The sequence below is a fragment of the Carassius carassius genome, chromosome 20, assembly GCF_963082965.1.
Source record: "Carassius carassius chromosome 20, fCarCar2.1, whole genome shotgun sequence".
Taxonomy (NCBI): Eukaryota; Metazoa; Chordata; class Actinopteri; order Cypriniformes; family Cyprinidae; genus Carassius; species Carassius carassius.
In genome coordinates, this window is record NC_081774.1 from 18,360,264 (window position 1) to 18,371,830 (window position 11,567).

The 11,567-nt window shown below is 38.2% G+C and overlaps 1 protein-coding gene and 1 non-coding gene across 2 annotated transcripts in view; both read left to right on the forward strand.

The window, feature by feature from the left end:
- Positions 1-8,912, forward strand: part of LOC132096575 (F-box/LRR-repeat protein 7-like) — a 31,954-nt gene extending 23,042 nt beyond the window's left edge. Inside the window, exons 3-4 of the mRNA XM_059502017.1 lie at positions 2,555-3,160; positions 7,334-8,912. Of these exons, the coding sequence (XP_059358000.1) occupies positions 2,555-3,160; positions 7,334-8,070 (1,343 nt within the window). The 3' untranslated portion in view covers positions 8,071-8,912. The remainder of the gene's footprint in view (positions 1-2,554; positions 3,161-7,333) is intronic.
- Positions 8,913-10,732: 1,820 nt separating this feature from the next.
- trnak-cuu (transfer RNA lysine (anticodon CUU)) lies at positions 10,733-10,805 on the forward strand. Its single transcript has one exon. It is a non-coding gene; the product is annotated as a tRNA-Lys (tRNA).
- Positions 10,806-11,567: the final 762 nt, after the last annotated feature.

Genomic DNA, 11,567 nt, shown 5'->3' on the forward strand with positions numbered 1-11,567 from the left:
TATTCAATCTGTCGAAGAAAAAAATGTATGTATTTGAGTGTATAAACTGTTAACTCAGGAACTTTTCTTTAAGCCTCCTGTTGAGTTCTGGCAATAAGCAACTTTACACTTCTATTTAGCAAGATGAATTGAGCAAGATGTTTCTTCACTAACAATTTTCAGACATGCACTCTATTATTAATTTCCGCACATTCATGTGAAGCATCATAGTGTCACCTAATGAATGCACGGATGGTCAAATGTTCCTGATGATCATTGGATTATTCCCAAAATGCTGGAGAACTTGATCATCAGGTTTCTTGAGTGCTGTCATCATTAAAACAAACGGAAATCTGAAATGCATTGTTTTCACTCAAATTATCTCCCTGATATTATTTGTAATGCGAAAAAGTAATAAAAAAATGCTAAATAGAAGCATGTTCACTTTCAGTCTTCAACTGATAGGACAGCAGTAAAGTCCAGGTCAAGTTCGGCAAGCTAATACTTTAGCTGATCAACCAGCTTGAACCAGCTAATGACCATAAATGAAACCATGTCAAATCAGCTACTGGTTTAAGCTGGATTTTCCAGCAGGGTTGCAATTACTGCTTTGAAAATGACCAGCACAACTCCTCCTACATTTTGTTCAGTTAGAGGCTGATGTTTTGTATTAGCTATGCGAAGGAATCGCATCTCCTCACGCTGGTAGTGAGGGCAGTAATCTAGCGTGTGAGTCAGGGCCCAGCGCCAGCCTGCAAGGCAATTCCAATTCTTCGTCTCTAGTGGTGACATTAAAACGTAATTGGCTTCTGCTTCTTCTGGCAACTGTAGTGGCTCCCCATAACATTAAGGGACTTTGGCTGCTCAGAGTACTAAGTTTGTGAATGTGGTGGCTGTAGCCATTCAATCCAAGCTAAATGTCTCACTCGATATTCCCTTCTGGCACTTTGAGTTTTATGGGGGTTTTGTCCTTACTGTTTTTTTTTTTTCTTATAGGACTTCGTATTTACTTTTTTTATTAAAGACATAGAATAACTGGTCCTTAAGAAAATCTCTCTTTTCTTTTTTAAATACCAAAATGAAATGTCATGCATTTTTATGCTGATAATACTGATATGTACTGAAATACTAAAACACCGCTATTTAATCTAGAGTGTAAAATAAAGAGCAGGACCGGTGTAGTCTGACTCCCAAATGAATTACATTTATGAAATGGTTCTTTTGAACGAATTACAAACATTCAACACTGTCAGTATAGTGCGATTCCAGAACAAATTACTTTAAATAGCGGTTCTTTTTAGGAAATGAGAAACACGAAGTGCAAAATATAGTCCAGATCCTGAACGAATGATTGTAATGAGTTGCATCTTTGTAATGAATCAATCACACACAGTTTAAAACTGACCATGAGATTAGCTGGTTCCCAGCTAACAAGGAACATTATGAGAACTTTGTGTAAAGTTCTGACAAGGTTCTCTCAAAATTATGTGCAAACATTATTCCAGTAATTTAAATAGAACAGTCATTTAAAATGATCTTGTATTATGTTCTTAAAACGTTAGAATAAAAACATTTTTTATACATGGTTCATTGAATGTTTTGGGATGGAATGTTGTTTTTTCCTGAAATGTTTTACCTGACATTCACCTAACATTTTTAAACCTTACTACTTGTTTCAGAATATTTAGAGAACATTAAAAAGTAACTTTCCCATAATGTTTACAAAAAATAAAAAAGGAATATTCTCTTAAAATTCACATACAAAAAAACATTCAGAAATATGCTTATTCATAACTTAACGTGAACATTTTTTTTTCTTTTCTTCACCTCGTGATGTTATGGAGATGTGATCTTTACAGCATGCCAACTTGTTGGGTCTCATATTCTCATCTATGGAAGCATATCCTTCATATATGGGATATGATCACGCGCTGCTGTTTCCCATTACTCAACACAGCACTCTGTGAAACTGTAGGAGACTAAAACATCTGTCAAAGGGAACAATGGGGTCATCATGCCCATAAATTAATGGAAATAACAGACTTATGGCTTGAGTTTTGCTGAACAATACATATTGCGGTTAAGCAGCTTGCAGTTTAATCAAATGGAATAATAAAAACTTTGATCCTCATCCAGTCATTACTGCCCTAATGGTTCGGGAAGGACTAAATAATGCCTGATACATTATATGTGGGGATTCAGTGATATTAGGCATGGATCGGACCAGGAGGAAATTCACAGGGAGATTAGTATGTGAATATGGTTTTTGCAGGCCGTGTGTACACGCTAGATCTCAACAAGCCTGCCAGAATCCTTTTTCTTAAAGCTATGAAACACTTTGTACCTCAGTCATCATTGCGGAATGGAGCCAACGGCATCGCTTGTGCAGAAAGACAATGAATTAACTGAGGAAATGATTTGGAAAGGAAAGACCACGATTTGTTTACATTATTTCAACAACTTGTCTGTGTTACATAATGATGTTCTCAGAATGATTTGAGTTCAATATCATAGTGTGTTCTTGTCTTTCTCTCTATTCCTTTCCTGTCTGTTTTTCTATTTCCCCTTTTCCCAGACTCGGACCTTAGTATGCGAACAGTGAGTACGCCAAGTCCGGCTCTGATTTTGCCGCCTCGTTCATCTCCAGGCGTGCTTAATGGCTCCTCCACGTCTTCCTCCACGTTCGGCACGGAAACCATCGCCATGGTCCACACGCCGCCCACTTCTCTCACCCATCCGCAAAGGAGCCTGCGACAGCCGAGGGACCAGCAGGGGGCGCCCATCGACATCCTTCCTGACCATGCTTTCCTGCAGATCTTCACCCATTTGCCCACCAACCAGCTGTGTCGGTGCGCCCGTGTTTGCCGCCGCTGGTACAACTTGGCCTGGGACCCGCACTTATGGAGGACTATTCGTCTGACTGGAGACGTGCTACATGTGGACCGTGCGCTTCGGGTTCTCACTCGCAGACTGTGCCAGGACACCCCCAATGTGTGTCTCACCCTGGAGACGGTGGTAGTCAGCGGCTGTCGGAGGTTAACCGATCGAGGACTGTACACGGTGGCACAGTGCTGCCCAGAACTGCGTCGCTTAGAGGTGGCCAGCTGTTACAACGTGTCCAATGAAGCCGTGTTTGAGGTGGTGTCACGCTGCCCCAACCTGGAACACTTGGATGTTTCAGGTAATTCATCTTTGGTGATAATGTTTGGTTATATTATTAGTATTTATCTGTTTTAACCACTTCAGCTGTTATTTTGATTTTTTGAGAATTAGGCATATGCAATATTCGACCCACCGGTGGGTCCCCAGAGTTGATGTGGTTAAACAATCGCTGCCCACACTGAACACAATACCTCAGTTTCAGCCAATCAGAAGGTATTTAACGATTATTGCACAGTTGTAGTAGGATTTTGGACCAATGAGATTTTTCAGTGGGAGGGGTTTACCAGCTACAAAACAGAAAGGAAGCGACCATCAAAATAGTAATATGGCTTGGTTAGGACACAGTGTAAGAGTCATGATAATAGTGATAAGACAACTTAATTATTAGAAATAATCTGTGTTGATAATATACAGTGTTGGGGAGTAACTTGTTACATGTAAAGGAATTACGTAATTAAATTACAAAATAAATGTTTTTGTAATCTTTTACAGAAAAATGCGTAATTAAATGGCAGTTACTTATGAAAATGTTAATGATTACAAAGGAGGTTACGTCTAAATATATTTCCAGACTCATACAGATTTGATTGATTTTGTTCCAAAATTCCATCGACTAGGACACAGAATAGGACACATGCTTATTTGATAACTATTTTATTTCCTATTTGGGCCTTTGTATACCATTTATTTATAACATTTTTTTTTATAATGTAATGGTTTCTGTACACATTTTAATCTTCAATTATTTCAACTGGTTTTGCTTCAGAACCCAGATTATATGTTAGACATAAAGCGATGTCCCAAAATAGCACCAGATTTGTTTATTGTACAAAATGTTTGTATCTACATGACACAATATGAGCTGCTTATAGGCCCAACAGTATGCAAAATTATTTAAATGATTCTTGATCTAGTCTGAACAGGAAAACTGACCAATTTTGGTTTCTGAAAGTCTCTTGAATTTCAGTGGTCTTATGGTCTTGGCAGCCAATAATTCACTGCACATATCAAATTGTGGTTGGCACAGACTCTATTTATCTTCATTGCAAGTGAACCTGGATTTAATCTAGACTGGATTGTTTCTTTTACCTTGTGACCACTAAAAAAATTTCACTCAGAAATTGCTAGAATATTTCACAATTAATAACAAAGAACAGCACCACACTGAATTAGACATGGATTTGTTCAGTGTAGTTTTTGTTCATGTTTTCAAGGATGAGAAAATATAGATGAATTTTATAATTTGCATTCATCTCCATTTGCATTTTCCCCAGTGGTTCACTACCAGAACAGACCTGTGACCCAGTTGAGGACCACCGGTTTAACATTTGGCATAAAAAGAAGCTGAAATAATGAAGTATTTGAGTCTGCACTAACACAATTATATTCAATTTGACATTCTCAACAAAACATGTCAGTAATGTAGCTGTGTTGGTCTTCAAACTCTCCGAAAACACAGAAGGAATTTTATTCAGCTGTATAAGTGAAGTGAAGTGAAGTGAAGTGACATTCAGCCAAGTATGGTGACCCATACTCAGAATTTAACCCATCCGAAATGCACACACACAGAGCAGTGAACACACACACACACTGTGAGCACACACCCAGAGCAGTGGGCAGCCATTTATGCTGCGGCGCCCGGGGAGCTGTTGGGGGTTCAATGCCTTGCTCAAGGGCACCTAAGTCGTGGTATTGAGGGTGGAGAGAGAACTGTACATGCACTCCCCCCACCCACAATTCCTGCCGGCCTGGGACTCGATCTCACAACCTTTCGATTGGGAGTCCGACTCTCTAACCATTAGGCCACGACTTCCCGCCACGACTTCCCGTATAAATGACTTCCTGACTCAGAGCCAAACAGCCTGTGCTTCACCTGCTTTGTTGTCCAGCACAGAAGACAGTCAAGTCTTTTTTTTCTCACAGAGATTATTCTGAAATGTCCAGGACTTCCTCTTGGAAAAGCTGGAAAAGGTATTAATAGCTCTGGCATTCTGTCTGTGTTCTCTATCCTTCCCAAAAGAAACATAAGCCCAAGCAGAACCAGGACCTCTGACTTTATGGTGCTTAGGGAAAATCTGCTACCCTAATTTAGAGAATCAATGATCAGCTGTCTTTTGTATATAATTAATTGCTATGAAGGTAAACTAATTAATGTGCATATAACTCTAAATAGCTTTTATATAAATATTTGTCCACTTGTCCAGCATATATTATAGTATAGTATATTTATATAGCTTTCTCTGTTCAAGTTTTTAATGACTTTTCCTGACAACTTTTATCCGTTTTTCTTTTCAGTTTTCGTAGAAGCATTATATTTCACAGATGACCATATTGAAGCTTACAATTTAGGACTTAGTGAATAAATATGTCAGAAAATAATAAACCTTCTCCTCATGTCCTCAAGTTCCTTCCCTGGTTTTATTTCCAACTGCACTGCACTTCCTGTTGGAGCATGTTGTTTTTCCTGTGTGAGTGCAGGGGTCCGGCTGGGGTCCCTCTGCCGTTAGATTGGAGCGCTGCATTCTCCTAAAGGAGACGCGGGGCGATCCCATCCCCCACCCCTCCTGATATAACTCATTTCAGATGTCTCTCCAAGGTTTAGATCAAACCCTCCACTGCCATTTTCACGATCTTCAGATATTCTGCAATAACTTTCAGCTTTAGTTCTACTGTAAAGGCTTGTGTTAAATCATATGACAGAGGTGAAGACCAGACAGCAGAGTACAGACATTTCTCAGATGAGGTTTTTCACATCAAGACTTTCTTCTGTGATTTCTGTTAAAACATCTAAAAGCAAACATTTGGTATTTCTTTCATGTGCACCTGACAGCATGAAAAAATCTTCAGTCTTTTAGGAATAAAAATGATCACATGCACATGGTTCTGAAGAAATGTTTTGGGACTTTTCTTTTTCATAATGGTCAAAACAGTCCCTATAATTTATCTTCAAAGACTTAGTTTAAAGTTGAAATGTGTCATTTTTGGTAAAATACTTTCTCTTGTGTCAACTTAATATGCAGAGACAATTAGAAGAAAAAAAAACGTTTTTGAAGAAAAAGGTATTATCCAAGAGTACATTTGGTTCTCAAATAAGAAATAAGAAAAAACTAAAAATATATGTATAATTTGATGTCCTTATGAGAGCATACCTCCATTCTTCAAGTAGATTTAGATATTAAATAATAATAAAAAAATTAAAAATAAACATTATTGGGGGGGGGGGGCTACATCTTTTTTTAATATTTTAAATATATTTTGTAATATTTTTTATATCATTGTTTTATATATATATATAATAGCACATATATATATATATATTTTTTTTTTTTTATTGAAATCTATGTTAGTGCCTGAATGGGAAAGTATGCAAAGAGATATCAACTAATTTACAGTTTCACACAGACTGAAGTAGTTTAAATCTTGGGTTCTTTTAATTGTGATGATTTTGGCTCACATTTAACAAAAACCCACCAAATCACAATCTCAATAATTTCAATAATTATACACTTAACAGAGGTTGCTAATTGCGTTCTGACTGGACAATTTCCACATATGGACGTAAGTACTTAGCATATCTTCTAGTGATTATTCAGGCGACAGAGATCAGAGGTCAGATGCAATAGGTCAGGTCTCTCCAGAGATGTATATCTGATACCCTGGACATCAGGGTGATGGCAAATGACAGTTTCCTCCTAGGGCTAACTCACACACACATACGCAGAGAACACTTATCTGTACTTCAATGTTGCTGGGCTCTGCCACTCCTTCAAAATAATTAATGATGTTTTAAATCTATATTAACATTTATTATAATATAATTGCTAAAGAGTAATCCATAAAACATTGTAGACAGACCTACCTTAAGTAAATTAAAATTGTATTAAATAAAAATATATTATCATAATATTATATAATATTTTATTTATAAATATATTTACATAAAAAATATAATACATAGTAACTATATATTAATTGTATAAAAATACATTTGATATTTAACATTATTTGTGCTATTTAATTGGTTGGTGCTAGAAGTATAGCAACTACACACTTTATCTTTAAATACAAAGTTTTGGTCAATTTTTCAAATCATATTCTGTATTGTACATAATTTGTGTGTGCAGTTTAAACGGTGCAGATGACGTTTTATTCTGTTAATGATTTTTTTTAATTCTGTCTTTATATTCTGCAGGGTGCTCTAAGGTGACCTGCATCAGCCTGACACGGGACGTGTCCTTCAAACTCTCCCCTCTTCATGGGCAGCAGATCTCCATCCGCTATCTTGACATGACTGACTGTTTTGCTCTGGAAGACGAAGGCCTGCACACCATTGCTGCCCACTGCACTCAGCTCACCCACCTCTACCTGCGGCGCTGTGTGCGCCTGACCGACGAAGGCCTGCGCTTCTTAGTCATCTACTGCCCGTCCGTTCGGGAGCTCAGTGTCAGTGACTGTCGCTTCATCAGTGACTTTGGCCTGCGGGAGATTGCCAAACTAGAGGGCCGCTTGCGCTATCTCAGCATAGCGCACTGCGGCCGCATCACAGACGTAGGCGTGCGCTACATAGCCAAATACTGCAACAGACTGCGTTACCTGAACGCTCGTGGCTGCGAGGGGCTGACAGACCACGGCGTCGAGCACCTTGCCAAGAACTGCCTCAAGCTCAAGTCCCTGGACATCGGGAAGTGCCCACTTGTGTCGGACGCCGGCCTGGAGCAACTTGCACTAAACTCGTTCAACCTGAAGAGACTGAGTCTGAAGTCGTGCGAGAGCATCACGGGCCGCGGGCTGCAGGTGGTGGCAGCCAACTGCTTCGACCTTCAGCTGCTGAATGTACAGGACTGTGACGTGCCACTGGAGGCGCTGCACTTTGTCAAGCGTCACTGTAAATGCTGCGTCATTGAACACACCAATCCGGCCTTTTTCTGAGAGCTGCATGCATGAGATTGTGTGGACGGATTTGAGAAAATAATCTGTTTTGACCTGGGCCGGTGACGTCTCTGCTAGACAACACAGCGGAGACTTGCACTGCTGCACCTCTGTATTTAATTAGCATGGTTGGGAGAAATCTTAACTTTTTTTAATCCATTTATTTATATTTTTATTCACTTACATATTTTTGATTACTCTTCTTGTCTATGTCAGATTGTATATGTGTAACATGTAAATTTCATCATGAATGCAATTTGTTGGTGTGTAGAGGATTACATGATGTGACGTTAACCAGAAATGAAACTAGACATATTTTACAGCAGTCCACAGTTTGTTTGTTTGTTATTGTTGTTTACATTTGATATCTCTGTTATGAAAGTTTTGCTTTGTTACATCATGTAAGCCTTGTAATATCTTAGTTTCTATCTTGGTTTCATTGCTCAGAAATATTACCAAACAGCGCCATTTTGCTGTGACGTTCACCTTTGTAATGGTCAATAAGGCTTTTTCAGGTGTTTAACAAATGGAAGACCACAGTGGAATAAAGAGGTCTAAGCCATATTAAACAAAATCCTAATGTCTGCTTTTAATTAGCTAACCTGCATTAACCAGTGTTCTGTCGATTTGTGCAACCCTGACAGATTTAGCTACCTCCAATTAAAAAAAGTAGGTAGAACAATTTGACAGCGAAAATGCTTCATTTCAAATTATGGTTTATTAACACCTACACCTAACATTCACAGTAATGCAAATACAGTAATGATGTGTTATTCGCTGTTGTGGCTAGAAGGAATACAGCTAAGGCCAGAAACCAACAAATAAATAAATTTTTCTACCTATTAGATAGTGTTTTATTAACATCTACACCTACCCCAACCGTATACTAACCCCTTACAGTAATGCAAATACAGTAATTATTGTTGTTCTGTGTGAGAAAAAGGATACAGTATTGATGTGCACATGTGCAGTAAGCCCTGGTATGACAATTTGACGGGTAGGAAAAAAATAAAATTAAAATTAAAAGACACAGCAAAATATGTACTTACAGTCTGTCAACCTGTGGGCTGCAGCCCCCTAAAGAACCAGGGAAGTACTGCATGATGCTTTTGATTAGTGTTTTTTTTCTGTAAATAAGATATATTAGTCAAAATTAATATATAATGGTATCTTACTCGGCGTCGTCAACATGCGCGCGCGCACACACACACACAGCGCGCGCAACACCCACTCGCTGCTAGTGCAAACACAAAAGTAGTCCCGGCCAGCGCGTGTAGCCTGTCAGATACCCCGCCGCCAATCAAATTACGGCGTTTCTTGTACTGTCGGCATCCTGGCCGTTATAATCGATCCAAATAGCAGTGCAAAGATCCAAATAGCAGTTCAAAGGAGCTTGCTAAATACTGGTGGGGACAAATTTGTCATCTCAAAATATTGATAGGGACTAGTACCTAGCGTCCCCCCCCAAACCTACGCCCACGTTTGACTAATACAAATAGTTAGTATGAACACCTTGAAAACGACAATGGTGTCTCTTTTAATAACTGATGATAATAATGCTCTGCACTGGTGAAGGTTATATTCTTCATAGAGCCCTGCACAGGCCTCAAATTTAGGCCCTAGCCCAGTCCTGGCCCGAGATGCTCTATGAAGTTGGCTTATGAAACCAGGCACATGTTTTAAGTGTTGCTGTCCTGTCAGAAAAAAAAACGGTACTTCTCATTTGTACAGTTGTGCCCAAAAGTTTTATAATAACATAAATGTTGTGCTTTGCAAAGTTTTCATCTTAAGCTGTTGTGGTGTTCATTCACATTGTTTTTAGATTATTGTGTAGAGCGATCAGATATATTTTAAATAATTGCTAAAAACGTCATTGTTTAAAAAAAGTACATTTTCACACACACACACACACACACACACAAAATTATGAAAAAAAAAAAAAAATGACCAGCTAACATTAAAGGAATAATTATATCAGCAGCACATGTGAAAGTGTGAATGAGTACTGGTCAGGTGAAATCACTATCATACTAATTAGCATGTAAGAGGAGACTGATTGCTATAATATATCTTGTTAGCAATGGTTGCCTCCAAAGAAACACTTGCAGTCATCATCGCTTTGCATCAAAATGGCCTCATATGCAAGAAAAAATATTGCACCTGAAAGAACCATTTACTGTATCATAAAGAACTTCAAAGAAATGTTCGACTGCAGTGAATGTCGTAAACATATGCACACGCAACGTTCACATTAATAACATTACATTTCAGTTTTGTTTGGATTAATAAAAACAAACAATTTTTAATTCGATGGTCTGTCGTGTTATGGGGTAACGTTTAAGGAAATGCAGATTGGATGTACAGGAAACTACACAGAGATAAATTACAAAAGTCGACATACTAGATCAGACAAAGGAAACTAGACATTTAACGTTAACGTTACTGGTGTGAGGTTTGGGCGCCACCTGTTGTTTTGACCTGTTAAATTCACAGAAAAACGTAAGAGGAGAAAATGTATATATTATGAAAAAAAAACATAGTATGATAAATGTTTGAATATTTAATATCGTGGCTGTTTTAGTGCGAGTCATTCTCATTCGAGTCATAAACCTGATTTAATTGACACTTACTTTTACTGTATTTTACACAGTGTATTTTATCAGCCCGTCTAGCTCAGTCGGTAGAGCATGAGACTCTTAATCTCAGGGTCGTGGGTTCGAGCCCCACGTTGGGCGCACAACTTTTTTTCACCTCACCGAGAGTTGCATCTCTATTTATTTACCATTCACAATCTTCACCGAATTTATATGAAGTAATAATAACCAATAATAAATATAGAGACATCGGACATATAGCAACAGGGGGTAGGACTTCTTGCATCCCTCCAGCAAATCTATAGGATAATAGTATTGTTATACAAAAAGAGTTATTAACTTTATCATTTAAAAACAGGACAAGATCTGTAATTGTATTAACCTTGTTTAACCAACGGCGAACAGTTCTGATAAACATGCACATATGGTCAGGGATAGTAATAGTTTCTCTCTAATAACAGATTTTGGACTTAAACCTTTGAATTTTGAAGTTTATTGCATTCATCCATTCATTAATTAATTTGTTCTGTTGACAACCCTAGTTATCTTTAATGTCTCTGATGAGATCTGTTTTACTGTTTTTGTCAATATTGTCACCTTGTTCATGAAATGTGGTAAGTAAATAATAGAAAGCTGCATGAGCCAAAAGGTTTGTTTGTGAGGATGTTACCCTGGACTCTTTCCGGCTGTGAACAAGACACAATAATCTAGGTTTGGGTTTTGCAACAGACACCTGCTGTTCCAGTCCTTGGGTTTTGTTCTACTTAATTTGAAAACTAAAAGGAAGACAAAGATAAACAAGCCAATTACATGGAAAAGTAGGCCACATATGTTTAACTAGATGCTGTTAAACTATCAGTCATGCATGCCTGGCCAAATCTGTGTCAGTGAAAAAGTATGTGG